This window comes from Somniosus microcephalus, chromosome 4 (assembly GCF_052327205.1).
Source record: "Somniosus microcephalus isolate GS21.2 chromosome 4, FLI_Smic_1.0, whole genome shotgun sequence".
Classification (NCBI taxonomy): Eukaryota; Metazoa; Chordata; class Chondrichthyes; order Squaliformes; family Somniosidae; genus Somniosus; species Somniosus microcephalus.
The window spans coordinates 337,159,311-337,176,148 of record NC_140990.1 but is presented as its reverse complement, the minus strand read 5'-3'; the positions used below and the strand labels follow the sequence as shown (position 1 = coordinate 337,176,148).

Here is a 16,838-nt window from a genome sequence, read left to right as displayed (position 1 = left end):
TATATATAGCCTGATTCTCAGATGTATTTGCAACCTGACATCTGTCATACATACTCTTTTTCTGCTTCATTATATTCTCTCTCTCTTTTGTCATCCAGGGAGCCCTGACTTTAGTTGCTCTGTCTTTCCCCCTAGTGGGAATGTACCTCAACTACACCTGAACTATTGCCTCTTTAAAGGCAGCCCATTGTTCCATTACAGTTTTGCCTGCCAATCTTTCCAGTCTACCCGGGCCAGATCCGTTCTCATCCCACTGAAATTGGCAATCCCCGGTTAAACATTTTTACTCTAGATTGCTCCCTGTCCTTTTCCATTGCTGATCTAAACCTTATGATATTATGATCACTGTTCCCCAAATGTTCACAAATAAAGTTGGATTTGTTTTCTTCAGGAAATAGAAGTCAAGATAACAAAATTTTAATTTTCAAGACAATACAAAAGTAATCTCGGCAAATTATTCACTTGTATAAAGAGACATGTGAACTAGAAATTCATTTAAGGCCATTTTTAAAGTGCAAAATGGGCACAGAGAACAATCCCTATGCAAGGACAGCAGGAGGGGGCCAATTGCAGCTCGAAATTGGTCCTGTTTATGCCCGTTTTACACCATTTAACGTACCTCCCTTTGAAATCCCACGTGTTTTACGCTGATAATATTTTCACCACTTTGGTAGCAGTAATAATTCTGACAATTCTGATAATGCCACTTTCATATTTCTGAAGTGGTTATAAAAGCCACTTAATGGTACATGTAATCCCGGCCCATGCTCAGACAGCTACAGACTGTGCTGTTTTGGGGCGACCGCATCTCAACCAAGCACAAGTAAAGCTCAATTGACAGTCAGGTCTCTCTGTGTAGTTGCAGATGGGGTCCTGGAGAGAAGGGAGGATCGGCGGATGGTAATATCAGGCTGCCATCAGGTGAGCATTGTATTCCCAGCCACCACTGTCACGGATGAGGTCAGGAGGATCTTGAGCGTCTTGTACAGATGCACAAAAGTAAGTCAACACCAATATAGAAACATAGAAACATAGAAGATAGGAGCAGGAGTAGGCCATTTGGCCCCTCGAGCCTGCTCCGCCATTTAATGAGATCATGGCGGATCATCCACACTCAGTACCCTGTCCCTGCCTTCTCCCCATATCCCTTGATCCCTTTAACCTTAAGAAATATATCTAACTCCTTCTTGAATATATTTAATGAATCGGCCTCCACTGCCTTCTGTGGTAGAGAATTCCACAGGTTCACCACTCTCTGGGTGAAGAAATTCCTGCTCATCTCTGTCCTAAATGGCTTACCCCTTATCCTAAGACTGTGACCCCTGGTTCTGGACTCCCCTGCCATCGGGAACATCCTTCCTGCATCTAGTCTGTCTAGTCCTGTTAGAATTTTATACAATCAAAGGGACAAAGCACAGGTATGGATTGTGAATCAGTCTATGGCAAGTTCTTTGTACTGTAAGTGACCCAATGACCACACCATCGTGCAATTAATTTTGTAAATAGGCTACAATTAATGCGGACCCCAACATATGGGGAAAATTTAACCTGGCTGCTACTGTAAATTGATATTTATAAGGATAGCAAGGGCTGCCCAATAAAAGCAAGTGACTTTCTGGAAATGGGGAGGGAGGTGTTACATGTCAAAGAAATGTGTACACTCCCAATCATTCGCATCCTGTGTTTGAAATGGTGTGAATGAATTGTTACGCACTATGCATGATTTGACACAGCAGGGCATAAATGGCACATATTGCTTTGGAATTAAAAGTGCTTCCTCTCATTCACCCATGCAGATAAAACAGCTACATCTGAACACCTTCATTTATCAGCATCACTTATTATAATTGAATATTTGCTTCACCTCGGTCAAGTAGTTATGAACATACAAAATTGACAGCCAGGAAAAGGCCAGCTGGTCCATCAAGGCTGCCCCACACCATGATGTCCGAGCATCACACGATGATGCACTTCCCATGCACCCCACCCACCGCCCCCCCCCCCGAGACATGTATTCTCCTGGAAGAAGCAAAAACAACACAGAAAAAGTCCACGGCCAATAAGGGAAAAAATATTCTGGAAAATTCTATTCCGATCCCCTCAGACACTTGAAACCAGTCCTGGAGGTCACGTGGACCAAGTGGGTATAATGTTAGAGTCAGAAGTGACATTAGAGGAGTGAGTCCTGGGAGTAGACTCTGCCTTTCAAAGAGGCCTACCTAGTTCAATTTTTTGGCTTTAACTACCTTCTGGGAGTACTATGGGGTTACAGGTTGGGGATCTGTAACCTCCAGTTATGTGTATGCTTTCATATGTAGCATCGTAGACTTGTGACAAATATAACATCTAGGCAGTAAGGAAAGATATTCACACAGTATTGATCGATAATATTAACATGGTCTCAGTTGTGTCATATGTGCTCTTCCAACATGAAGGATTCAGCAGTCTTGTCGCAGGAACAAGGGAAAGATCAGCACGAGGAGTATTCCCCTTCATACACTTTTATAACATGGAATCTGCCAGATAGGAAGGTGCTGCAAGGTGCAGTATCTTTGTGAAAGCTGATGTACCTCCCTGTCAACAGAGGAGTCTTCAGGGTGCCTTAGAGGTGCTACTCCAAACTGACTACAGGCGTGTCTAAGGAAGTAGGCCTCTCAGTGGACATCTTTGAAGGGTTGTTGGACCATGTGTTTGGGGCACCTTCTCCAGTATTTCTCCATATGGAGCTCTGTAGGACATGCTTCTCCAGCATCCTGAATAACATGGATAAGGCAATCAAGGAAGTCTTCTCCAGGCTGGGCTCTTAAGTACAATGTGTGTCCACTGCTGCAACACAAGCTGCAGTAGGCAAAGGGAATGAAACTATAAGTACAGTGCCTGTCTCTATGTGGATGCTCACACATGTATGGGAGTCTTTGGTGACAAAATATGTTAACCTTATAAATAAAACCTTGCTTAGACCACACATGGGGTACTGTGCACAGTTCTGGTCTCCAGATTACAAAAAGGATACAGAGACACTGGAGAAAGTGCAAAAAAAGATTTACAGGGATAATACCAGAACTGAGAGTGTACAACTATCAGGGAAGACTGAACAGGCTGGGGCTCTTTTCTCCAGAGGAGAGAAGACTAAGAGGTGACCTGATAGACGTTTTTAAAATTATGAAGGGGTTCGATAGGGTAGACATAGAGAAGAAATTTCCACTTGTGGGGAGTATGAAACTAGGGGTCATAAATATAAGATAGTCACTAATATATCCAGTAAAGAATTCAGGAGAAGTGTCTTTACTTAGAGAGTGGTGAGAACATGGAGCTCGCTACCAGATGAAGTGGTTGAGACGAATAGCATAAATGCATTTAAGGGGAAGCTAGGTAAGTACACGGGGGAGAAAGAAATAGAGGGATATGTGATAGAGTTAGATGAAGAGAGGTGGGAGACAATGTTCCCCTTAAGCTGCGCGGCCATGTAGCGCTCTGGAACTCTCACGCAGCCGGCTCACCAGCTTTTAAATGGGAAAAAAAGCGCATGCGCGGTATTTTGAATGGGCCGCGCAGCCCCTTAAAGGGGTCGTGCAAGCAAAAAAAAGTCAAAGGGAGCGTTGGTGGGAGGAGGCTCGTGTGGAGGATCAACACCGGCATAGATCTGTTGGGCTGAATGGCCTGTTTCTGTGCTGTAAAATTCTATGTAAAAAATGTAGAAAGTGTAGAGGCTGGCTTCAATTCATCAGGAGCTACACTGCAGACCATCCCATAGACTGGTCTGCTGGGGCCACAGAATGGGGCACTTCCTACGTAGACCAATGCCCTTTGACATGAATCAGTCATTCATGAAAGAAAGACTTATGAAATGATACTGAGCGGCCTGTGGGTGGCGCTGTCCAGGGAGAGTATAAATACTCGGGCACGGGCCCAGCTTGCGCAGGACATTCTTAACAGGAACTAGTGAAGGACACAACTAGACCTCCATGTTGTAAAACAGTTGATTAAAGCTTTGTTTAACGCTTAGACCAAGTGCCTAGTAGTTTTCTTACGTCACCCTTCATGAGGATATGTCCTCTTGCAGTACGAGACTGGAAAGTGTGCAGGGCCGGTAGCTTTTAGGTTGGTGGCAGTGCTGCATGAACACTAAGACCAGACCAAGTGTCCATGGAGCATAACTAAGAATCCTTGGGCGTCGCGGCAGCATCATGTTGGTGAGTCAGTGATGAGGGGTCATCAATTTAAAACTGTCATTAAGAGAATGAAGAGAGAGGTCAGGACAAATTTCTTTCTGCAGCGGATTGCTCGAGTATGGAATGCTTTTCCACAGAGAGTGGTTGAAGCAGAAACAATTACTTTATTTAAAAGAAAATTGGATAAATATTTGAAGCACGGAAATATACAGGGCTTTGGAGAGAGGGTGGGCAGTGGGATTAGTTGTGGATTGCTCCAACAAAGAGCTGGCACAGACACAATGATGGCGCCGATGACAACAACATCGTGAAGTCAGCAGCGAGGCACAGAGTTTGCGCCGACGGAGCGAATGGCCTCCTTCCGTGTTGTAAACTTCCATGGTTCTATGATTCATTTCAGGAAAGTCCTGGATCTTTTACAACCACCCGAGAGGGCAGATGGGGCATTGGTTTAACGTCTCATCCAAAAGACAGCACCCCCGACAGTGCAGCACTCCCTTCACTGCAGTGTCAGCCTAGATTAGGTGCTCAAGTCTCTAGAGTGAGACTTGAACCCACAGCCTTCTGACTCAGGACACAGGACATAGCCACTGAGGCGACACCTGCCTCCAGGAGAGGTAAAAGGAAGAAAGAGAATATAACAGCCACAGGATGCTTAAAGATTCAGCTTTAACTCTGTCATAGGATAAAGTAAAGGCACATCGTTGGGACAGAATGGAGGGAGCTTTACTCAGCACCTGGCCCATGCTCTACTTGATCTAGAAACGCAAACACATGTACCCAAAATGGGGAAGCATTCTATTTCCCAGCACTGACATCCTTTACTTTAGCAATCACAAAAACAAAATGAAAAGCTCAACCGAGGATTCCCCTCCACCGGCCCTCAACCGTGTCGGTTCCCTTTCCCGCACTTCAGCTCTCACCCCTTCAGACCACCACATAGATTGGTCTGCTGGAGCACAGAATGGGGCACTTCATAAGTAGACCAATGTCCTTCCCTCCGCAACACCCTGGTCCGCTCCTCAATCGCTCCTAACACCCGCTCCCCTTCCCACGGCACCTTCCCGTGCCAGCGCAGGAGGTGCAACACCAGCCCTTCCCACCGTCCAGGGCCCCAAACACTTCTTCCAGGTGAAAAAGCGATTTACTTGTACTTCTTTCAATTTAATATACTGTATTCATTGCTCACGATGGGGTCTCCTCTACATTGGTGAAACCAAACGCAGATTGGGTGACCGCTTTGCGGAACACCTCTGTTCAGTCCGTAAGGGTGACCCCGAGCTTCCGGTCGCCTGTCACTTTAATTCTCCGCTCCACTCCCACTCAGACCTCTCCGCCCTCGGCCTCTTACACTGTTCCAATGAAGCTCAATGTAAGCTCGAGGAACAGCACCTCATCTTTCGATTGGGCACTTTACAGCCTTTCAGACTCAACATTGAGTTCAACAATTTCAGATCATAACCTCTGCCCCATTTTTTCGGACGGCAGCTGTTACTGATGATGCTGCCATTCCCATTTACACCTCCTCTAGACCCAGCTTTTGTTTCTTCACTTGTCCCATTACCATCTCCTTTTGCCTCGCACCATCATCCCTTGCCATTTAATCTCTCCTGCCTTCCGCCCTATCACAGACCTTCCCTTTTGTTCTTTCCTCCTCTCCCCCGTCCCTACACTTGCTTAAAACCTGTTACATCTCTAACTTTTTCCAGTTCTGACGAAAGGTCATCGACCTGAACCGTTAACTCTGTTTCTCTCTCCACAGATGCTGCCTGACCTGATGAGTATTTCCAACATTTTCTGTTGCTATTTAAGAAAACCAGCATCTCATTCAGTGCAACATTGGGATACAACAACTGCGTGAAACACCCTTGTCAACCATAAGCAGCAATACAATAGAGCCAAGGCATAATACAATATCTTACATGATATATATATAAAAATTGGATACATAAGAGTGATTTGCAGCCTGTAACCTCACCTCAAAGTTCAAATAAGTTTTAGAAAAATGCTTAAGCTGTGCCCTGTCAAATTTCCAGTATCATCTGAACTTCTGGTGGGATTGCTGTCTTGTAAAATCGTTTTCATTTTCATTATTCCCTACATGGAGTAACTGAACCTCTTAGTGAAATTGCTGCATTGCATTATTGACTTATGCAGGAGCCTTTAAATAATGGAAGGTTAAAACAGCAGAGCCAACTACATTAAAGTGCAGCATTAGCCTACATGGGTGTGGCTAATGCTGTACTGCTGAATCACAAGACCTGGAACCTCAGGTAGTCCCCACGTACGCCAGCGGCTAGGCCAGCGTGCCTCATCCCTCCCAGGTTACCAGCTGCCAGGAGTTACCCAGGCCAAGGCCGAAGAAATTTCCACCCCCTGCCATCCCCTCCATTGCCAAGAGGGACATATTTGGGGCAGACGGAGGTGCCACCCCAAACGGGCCCACCCGAAAACGTGCAGCAAAGGTGGAGAACCCGCCGTTTAGATTTATGGAATTTTTTCCGGGTTTCTACAGCTCTTCCACAACAGTTACGCCATTGAAAAGTATAAAATTCTGACAGGGCTAGACAGACTGGATGCAGGGAGGATGTTTCCCCTGGCTGGGGGGTCTAGAACGAGGGGTCACAGTCTCAGGATACGGGGTAGGACGTTTAGGACTGAGATGAGGAGAAATTTCTTCACTCAGAGGGTGGCGAACCTGTGGAATTCTCCACCACAGAAGGCTGTGGAGGCCAAGTCACTGAATATATTTAAGAAGGAGATAGATAGATTTCTAGACACAAAAGGCATCAAGGGATATGGGGAGAGAGCAGGAATATGGTATTGAGATAGAGGATCAGCCATGATCATATTGAATGGCGGAGCAGGCTCGAAGGGCCGAATGGCCTACTCCTGCTCCTATTTTTCTATGTTTCCATGTTACAGTGGATGGTCAGGAGCACTCCCCCACAAGGAAATTCACTCCTTAAGTGTTTGTAAAGTAGTATCGCACGCAGTAATATCTCAGCAATATTTTCTATTTGCTGTAAGGTTGTAAAGTTCTGCTGTAGACCACAAGATGGTGCTACAACTACCATTCGACCAGAATTCCCTGCAGGAAGAAGCAGCGGTGTTTGTGCGCCCTCCCCCAGTTAACAAACATGATGGTGTGAGTTAGATCTTTCACAGCAAAGCTATGTGCCACTTGTAGCGAAATGATTTTTTGCGATTTCACTAAAATAGTACATGGAGGAAATCGTTCCCCCCTCCTCCTCCTCCTCCCCCCGCCCTTCCATTTGTTTTTTAAATCACCCCGTTGCACATTAATCCCGATCCAACGTTCAGGTCCTTACCCACTGTAAAAACGACCCTGTCGAGATTTCTGCTCCCGTTGTATTCGGATGTTCTCGAGTTTGAGGGGGCTTGGGATGAATCCAATCTCACAGCCCTCTTTCACCAGTCGCCCTATCCACCAGTCATTGTTGTACTTCTGTTGAAGCAGACGGAAAGTTTGGAGATGTGAGCTTCAAAATGCTTAACAACAACCATCACTGACTCTGGTAAAGTAAAACTGAATTGTAATATCACTTCAATTACATTTAGTCTTCAGTGACTCTGCTTTTCATGAATACCAAGAACGTTCCTACACACAATGGGCCAGTAATTCCGGTCCCAACGTGTGAGTACGGACGGTGTACTCACGCGTGGGCCCGTTGGAAGTGCCGGATTCCAGCACGCACAGCGCATGCGCGGGAAACCGGCATTTCCTCTCCATCGAACTAAGGGGTTAAGAGGTCCAACGCGTGCGCGCAGGACTCTGCGCACGCGTTGAACTTCCTTCGTTTTGACAGGTTTGCGCGTGTGCAAGGGCCTGAACTTTTTACACATATAAAAAGGAGGCGTAAGGAGTGGATTCTTGAAGGTAAGTGGTCTATTATTTAAAATTATTACATTTTTTCCACAGCTTCATTGTTTTTAAGGACTTTACAGTAAGGTAAGTTTATTTTTAGACCCGAATTCGTAAAAAAAAAAATTTTTTCAAAAATTTTATTAATTGTTTTAAATAGTTTTTTAAAGTTATTTATAGTTTATTTAATTATTGGGATGTTTTTTTAAATTTTAATTAAAGTTAAACTAGTCTTTTGGGCGCCCGTACTTTTTATGAGTTTGACAATCTTTACTATCAAACTCATGAATGAGTTTCCCCTCCCCTGATTGGCTGCAGAGTGCTCACCTGATCCCAGCCGGCACATCGCACTAACTACGCCGCTGGATCAGGTAAGCACAGCGCGCCGACATCTGAACCGGGCCAGTGACAGGAAATGCAAGCAGGCCCGGGCTTCAGATGTCAGCGCGCAGGGTGAGTGCACATCGGGGGCTTGCATGCACGGCAAGCCCCCGATCCTAATTTCTGGCCCAATGTAAAAGCAGAAAAGAAGCAATGCACCATATTATCTCAGTTAAAAACTGGTCAACTTTCAACTCGTGACGTGGGTCCCTGTTACTAAAGTGAATCACGTGACCGTGGGTTACAAAATGCAATTCAGCACGAGCCAGTGGCAAGAAAGTTTGCAACTTAAGCAAGCTGAAGAAATTAAAGCCATTTTTAACGCCTTATGAGTAACAAACCCAATCAGTTTGAGTTATCACGTCACACCACATGGGTCATCTTGCTCGAAAAGCTATTTTTCCCATTAAATAAATATTGCTAAATATATTTGAATAAATTTCCAAAAGTTTATTTTCATATCGAGTGGTTAGGATCTGGAATGCACTGCCTGAAAGGGTGGTGGAGGCAGATTCAATCGTGGCTTTCAAAAGGGAATTAGATAAGTACCTGAAGGAAAAATATTTGCAGGGCTACGGGGAAAAGGCGGCAGAGTGGGACGAGCTGAAGTGCTCTTGTAGAGAGCCGGCATGGGCTTGACAGGCTGAACGGCCTCCTTCTCCTTCTGTGCTGTAATCATTCTATGATTCTATGATTCTATGTTGCAACAACATTGAGAAGCCAGAGAGGCAATGAACTGATATAACACAATAGGAGTAAACAGGCCATTCCCTCTCTGGTACTGCGGCCCAGGAACCTCCTCCCCACCCACTCCCGCAAAAATAGACTCGGGCGCCTGTTGAGTATCTCTGATCATTCTTGAATCATCCTCGTTATGAACACGTCCATAAATGTTGTATTTGGGGAGCAGCAATAACTTGTGTCTGTTTGTCAGTTGTATACAGCTCTTAAGTGTTAAACAGAACAGTGCAAAGACTGAGGACAGTGTGTGCCCACGAATAAAATCAAAGTCATACCTGCCAGTAGTTGAATATTATTGCTCAAGTGGTGAGATGCAACCCTCATGCAGTGCCGCCAATGTGAGGAGAGGGGGAGCGAATATGGCACACAGTTTGTGCTGAAAATTGATTTAGACTCACTGGTTGGCATTTAAACTTTGAAACATTAAAACTACAGAAATTATATTCATAATGAAGAAGCATGTTCAAACTGTATGCTGTAACTTTGTAGTCAGAAGTCTAATAAATCAATTCACAAAGCTTGATTATGTCAATTAGCCATGGGGCTTAAAATAGTATTCAACTTTTTCATTTCCACACAGATCTGGTCCATTGTCCCACCACCTATTTCTTCACCTGTTGGTACCGGCCTGGTATAGCCTATGGTGGAGCAAGGATGTCGCTGTTTGCTTGTGCCATGATGTTGTGCCTTTCTATTTCACATACTCCAGAGTGAGAACATTACCGCTCTGAAGTGTGTTCATCCAGATTGGGTTTCAACACAAACAGCAGTACAAACCCATTCATTTTGATTGTTCAGTTGCTGATCCCAACCCCAACTGGCCTAAGAATGTATGGCATTTTCACTGATCTATATAATAAAAATTGTCTGTGATTTTGAATAATGCTGCTTGGACACCCAGGGATAGCAGAATCCATGTTGTGTTAATGAAGCTCATTGACTTACTTCCTTAATATGTAGAAAGTCTTTGGTATCAAAAGAGATGGCAGTTCCTGGGACTGGTACATCTTCATCCAGAGCACCACAATAAGTGACATTCGTTCTTACGGCAAATGCAACCGGTTTGGTCTGGAAAATAAAACACACTGAGTGAGCATTAGCGTGCATTTACATAACTCATCCTGCAGAGTAAAGATAACCCCTGGCTTCAAATTCAGAGTCAGTTCAAAGCAGGTCCAGTTTTGCACTGACACTAAATACGTGTCGTATATATTGGATATTAAGGCCAAGCCTGGCTCTGCTTTGCTCTGGCGTCAGGTTGGGCACTGACTCTGAATTCCGATACAATGGCCTGTATTTTGCAGTCAGTAGCGAACGAATGGCGGCAGCCGTTCATTACACTGACACTTGCCCACAGCCTTTCTATGGGCTTTTGCACTGAAACTTGCGGTGATTGGAAATCCATTTCGGCGCGGTGCCCTCTACAGGGGATCTGGGACCTGTGTGAAATGGGCAAGCAACTATGTATCTCATAAACCAATCAGATTGAAGAATTCTTAATGAGGCACGCAGAGTCTGAACCAGGAAGTGTAAGTTAGAAAAGAAAAAGACTTGCATTTATATAGCACCTTTCACGACCACTGGACATCTCAAAGCACTTTACAGCCAATGAAGTACTTTTGAAGTGGAGTCATTGTTGTAATGTGGGAAACGCGGCAGCCAATTTGTGCACAGCAAGGTCCCACAAACAGCAATGTGATAATGACCAGATAATCTGTTTTTGTTATGTTGGTTGAGGGATAAGTATTGGCCAAGACACCAGGAATAACTCCCCTGCTCTTCTTCAAAATAGTGCCTTGGCAATCTTTTACGTCCACCCAGGAGAGCAGACGAGGTTTTAACAGCTCATCCGAAAGACGGCACCTCCGACAGTGCAGCACTCCCTCAGCACTGCACTGGAGCATCAGCCTAGCTCCATGTGCTCAGGTCCCTGGAGTGGGACTTGAACCCACAACCTTCCTGACTCAAAGGCGAATGTGCTACCCACTGAGTCACAGCTGATACAGAATAGTTAAAACAATATCAAATCATGTACAGAAAGCAAAATAAAGAGAGGGAAAGAAAGATGGGAATTAAGAGAAAGAAATAAGCCCCCCATGGTGAGTTTCCATGTTTAGTCATGATGCTCTGGCCATCATGGTGTGGGGCAGTCCTGGTGGACCAGCTGCTCTTTTCCTGCCCAACAATTTTGTATGTTTGTAATGTCTCCGCCACAGCCCGAGTTTGAGAACAACTGACTCAGCACAAAACCAGCATCAACTATCCTGATCTGAGTGATGGTCCAGAAGTTGCATTTACCTATTTAGCTACCAGGAAGCACAAAAGACATTGGAGGCCAACGTTTTTAAATTTTGACCTCATACGTGTACTCTTTCTGTTACGTTTTAAAGGTTCCAATTACACAAGTCTGAGGCTAACACTTAGCGGAATTATTTTTATTAAAAAAAAATCATACTGGAGCCCTTTTTTTCTCATCCCTTGATTCCCCTATAAGGGAGAACCAGTGGATGTGGTGTATTTGGACTTTCAGAAGGCTTTCGATAAGGTCCCACACAAGAGATTAGCGTGCAAAATTAAGGCACATGGGATTGGGGGCAAGGTATTGACTTGGATAGAGAACTGGTTGGCGGACAGAAGGCAAAGAGTTGGAATAAACGGGTCGTTTTCCGAGTGGCAGGCAGTGACTAGTGGGGTACCGCAAGGATCGGTCCTAGGACCCCAGCTGTTCACAATATATATTAATGATCTGGACGAGGGAATTGGATGTAATATCTCCAAATTTGCAGACGACACAAAGCTGGGCGGGAGGGTAAGCTGCGAGGAGGATGTCGGGAAACTCCAGTACGATTTGGGCAGGTTGGGTGATTGGGCAGAAACATGGCAAATGCACTATAATGTGGATAAATGTGAGGTTATCCACTTTGGTGGCAAAAACAGGAAGGCAGATTATTATTTGAATGGCAATAGATTGGGAGAAGGGGAAGTGCAAAGAGACCTGGGTGTCCTTGTGCACCAGTCGCTGAAGGTAAGCATGCAGGTGCAGCAGGCGGTTAAGAAGGCAAATGGTATGTTGGCCTTCGTAGCAAGAGGGTTCGAGTACAGGAACAAGGATGTCTTGCTACAGTTGTACAGGGCCTTGGTGAGACCGCACCTTGAGTATTGTGTGCAGTTTTGGTCACTTTACCTGAGGAAGGACGTTCTTGCCATGGAGGGAGTGCAGCGAAGATTCACCAGGCTGATACCTGGGATGGCAGGAATGACGTATGAGGAGAGATTGTGTCGATTGGGCTTATACTCACTGGAGTTTAGAAGATTGAGAGGGGATCTCATCGAAACCTATAAAATTCTGTCAGGCCTGGACAGACTAGATGCAGGAAAGATGTTCCCGATGGCCGGGGAGTCCAGAACCAGGGGTCATAGTCTAAGGATAAGGGGTAAGCCATTTAGGGCTGAAATGAGGAGGAATTTCTTCACCAAGAGAGTGGTGAACCTGTGGAATTCTCTGCCACAGAGGGCGGTGGAGGCCAGTTCATTAAATATATTCAAGAAGGAGTTGGATATATTGCTTAAGGCTAAAGGGATCAAGGGATATGGGGAAAAGGCAGGGACCGGGTACTGAATTTGGATGATCAGCCATGATCACATTGAATGGCGGAGCAGGCTCGAAGGGCCGAATGGCCTACTCCTGCTCCTATCTTCTATGTTTCTATGATCTAAAGCAGGGTGGCCTCCGCCAGAATCAGTATTCCCCTTACTTTGGCTCTTTCAAGTTGTACTGTTGCTTGTTGCTCTGATTCGCGACGAACCCCATCGCGATCCTCCTCCAGGGAAACATCAGAATCGGATGGCCTGCTAGTGTAAGAGTCTGCTGAACCCTGCAATGAAATACAGTCGACAAAAGTCAAATCAGAACTCAAGCACTTCACACGGAAAGTGATTCTTTAGCATGAATTTTTTTTTTAAATCAGTCATTTTATGGTAAGGTAACCCGAGTTTATATCTTAATCCTACAAGTTACATTGTGCATTTTTAAAGATGTAAAAACTTCTGTCTACAGTGTGCATCCAATGTTTTAAAGGAACATCGAAAGTGAGAAAATTCCACTTTATATGAGGCTTGAGATCCCAACAGGATAGAGGGAGGAATAAGGTGATGGGAAAGGGTTATTAATCGAAGATGTTGAAAACATTAAACATGAGATTATTAGACCTTTTGAAGTTAATCTTTAACCTGCCCACCCACATTTCCCAAAATCTAGTTTCTGTAGTTGAGTCCCAGAAGCAACAAGACTATTATCTATTGAGATGCTTATCAGAGTTAAGGGAATAATAAATACACTAGTCTGCAACAGATTTATATACGACGTATTTCTGTTAACGCGCACCATTTTCTGAAAAAGCATTTGGCAAACAATTTTTTTTGTTAACAAGACATGATGATGTAAATCATGGTCAAAATCTGTCATCTGTTGCTTAGTTATGTCATCATAAATAAAACAATGCTTAGTTGCCTCTCCAAACAAAATAAAAATGGATGTTTTTTCCATAAAGATGGTATTCCTTTAAGAGTGTAACTGAATTTTCACAATCCATTATACAGCGATTTGGGGTGTAAAATACTTCACACTGAGTCTGTGTAAAAGGATGCTTTAGTACAAAGTAATTTGCAACAATTTCAACTTGCATTTATATGATGTTTTTAACATAATAAAACATCCCAAGGGGCTTCACAGGAGCATTATCAGACAAAATTTGACCGAGCCACATAAAGAGATATTACGTCAAGTAGGTTTTAAGGAGCGTCTTAAATGAGAAGAGAGAGGTAGAAAGGCAGCAAGATTTAGGGAGGGTTTTCCAGAGCTGAGGGCCTGGGTAGCTAAAGGCACGGCCACCAATGGTGGGGTGAAGGAAATCAGAGATGCACAAGCGGCCAGGATTGGAGGAATGCAGAGATTTTTATTTTTATTCGTTCCTGGGATGTGGGTGTCGCAGGCAAGGCCAGCATTTATTGCCCAGCCCCAATTGCCCTTGAGCAGGTGATGGTGAGCTGTCTTATTGAACCGCTGAAGTCCGTGTGGTGAAGGTACTCCCACAGCGTTGTTAGGGAGGGAGTTCCAAGATTTTGATCCCACGATGATGAAGGAACGGCAATATATTTCTAAGTCAGGATGGTGTGTGACTTGGAGGGGAACTTGGTGGTGTTCCCATGCGCCTGCTGCCCTTGTCCTTCTAGGTGGTAGGGGTCACGGGTTTTGGAGGTGCTGTCGAAAAAGCCTTGGCGAGTTGCTGCAGTGCATCTTGTAGATGGTACACACTGCAGCCAGGGTGCGCTGGTGTTGGAGGGAGTGAATGTTTAAGGTGGTGGATGGGGTGCCAATCAAGCGGGTTGCTTTGTCCTGGATGGTATTGAGTTTCTTGAGTGCTGTTGAAGCTGCACTTATCAGGGCAAGTGGAGAGTATCAGCAAGTTTTTTCAGTGAGTACCATGAGCTTTGATCTGATCCATTGGTTGTGGGATCACTTAGCTCTGTCTATAGCATCCTAGTTCCGCTGTTTAACGTGTATGTAAGTTCTGTGTTGCAGCTTCCCCAGGTTGGCACTTCATACTTAGCTATGGCTGGTGCTGCTCCTGGCATGCTTTTCTACACCCCTCAATGAACCAGGGTTGGTTCCCTGGCTTAACGATAATGGTAGAGTGAGGGATATGCTGGGCCATGAGGTTACAGATTGTGGTGGCATACAATTCTGCTGCTGTTGATGGCCCACAGTGCCTCAAGGATGCCCAGTTTTGAGCTGCTAGATCTGTTCTGAATCTATCCCATTTAGCACGGTGGTAGTGCCACACAACACGATGGAGAATTTCCTCTGTGTGAAGATGGGACTTTGTCTCCACAAGGACTGTGCGGTGGTCACTCCTACCAAGACTGTCATGGACAGATGCAGCTGCGTCAGGTAGATTGGTGAGGACGAGGTCAAGTAGGTTTTTCCCTCGTGCTGGTTCTCTCACCACCTGTCGCAGGCCCAGACTGACAGCTATGTTCTTCAGGACTCAGTCAGCTCGGTCAGTAGTGGTGCTACCGAGCCACTCTTGGTGATGGACATTGAAGTCCCCCACCCAGAGTACATTCTGTGCCCTTGCTACCCTCAGTGCTTCTTCCAAGTGGTGTTCAACATGGAGGAGTACTGATTCATCAGCTGAGGGAGGGCGGTAGGTGGTCATCAGCAGGAGGTTTCCATGTTTGATCTGATGCCATGAGACTTCATGGGGTCTGGAGTCAATGTTGAGGACTCCCAGGGCCACTCCCTCCCGACTGTATACCACTGTGCTGCCACTTCTGTGGGTCTGTCCTGCCGATGGGACAGGACATACCCAGGGATGGTGATAGAGGAGTCTGGGACGTTGACTGAAAGCTATGATTCTGTGAGTGTGACTATGTCAGGCTGTTGCTTGACTAGTCTGTGGGACAGCGCTCCCAATTTTGGCACAAGTCCCCAGATGTTAGTGAGGAGGACTTTGCAGGGTCAACTGGGCTGGGTGTGCCTTTGTCATGTCCAAAGTCAGTGCCGAGGTTTTTTCGGAGGGTTGTAGGGCTGTAGGGCTGGAGAAAGTTACAGAAATAGGGAGGGACGAGGCCATGGAGGGATTTGAACATTTGGATGAAAATGTTAAAGTCGAGGCATTGCCAATATAGTTCCAAGAGCAAAGGAGTGATGTGTGAACTAGACGTGGTGTAAGTTAGGATACGGGCAGCAGAGTTTTGGATGAGCTCAAGTTATCGGAGGATGGCAGGTGGGAGGCCGACCAGCAGAGCTTTGGAATAGTTGAGTCTGAAGGTAACAAATGCATGGATGAGGGTTTCTTCAATAAGTATATTTTTATTTTCAAGAATAGGAAAGTTTTGGATTACTTAATTCAATCTGTAAGAATAGGGTATAAACTGGACAACCACCCCCTGTTTGCATGTGTGCTCTCCGTGTTTTGCTGATTTCTAAAGTGTTTTTTGAACCAATTCAACTGATGCATTCATGATATGAATGTTACAAGCGACACTAACTGGGTAAATAGGTAAAGCGTTCCATAATTAATTCACTCTCAGATCGCAATAAACCACCTGAGTTCATGCAAGTAAACTGGGGAGAAAAGCAAATCCATCATATTATGCACAATAACACTGTTTAGCAATCAAATCTTCATTCAAAACAATGTGTACATGGCTGATCTGAATATTAACTCCATTTACCCGCCTTGGTTCTGTAACCCTCAATACCCCTGCCTAACTAATATCTATCAAACTCAGTTTTGAAATTTGCCAGTTGACCGAGCTTCAACAGCTTTTTGAAACATAGAAACATAGAAGATAGGAGCAGGAGTAGGCCATTCGGCCCCTCGAGCCTGCTCCGCCATTTAATGAGATCATGGCTGATCATCCAAATTCAGTACCCTGTTCCTGCCTTCTCCCCATATCCCTTGACCCCTTTAGCCTTAAGAAATATATCCAACTCCTTCTTGAATGTATTTAATGAATTGGCCTCAACTGCCTTGTGTGGTAGAGAATTCCACAGGTTCACCATTCTCTGGGTGAAGAAATTCCTCCTCATCTCAGTCCTAAATGGCTTACCCCTTATCCTTAGACTGTGACCCCTGGTTCTGGACTCCCCC

General features: G+C 45.0%; 1 protein-coding gene across 4 annotated transcripts in view; it reads right to left on the bottom strand.

Moving 5' to 3' along the window:
• The window catches only part of cacnb4a (calcium channel, voltage-dependent, beta 4a subunit), a 416,613-nt gene that overhangs the window by 99,187 nt on the left and 300,588 nt on the right, over positions 1–16,838 (bottom strand). For all 4 annotated transcript variants that reach the window (XM_085986904.1, XM_085986907.1, XM_085986905.1 and 1 more), the window contains 3 exons: positions 12,936–13,055; positions 10,126–10,248; positions 7,505–7,641 (listed from right to left, as the gene is read on the bottom strand). In XM_085986904.1, the coding sequence (XP_085843030.1) occupies positions 7,505–7,641; positions 10,126–10,248; positions 12,936–13,055 (380 nt within the window). The remainder of the gene's footprint in view (positions 1–7,504; positions 7,642–10,125; positions 10,249–12,935; positions 13,056–16,838) is intronic.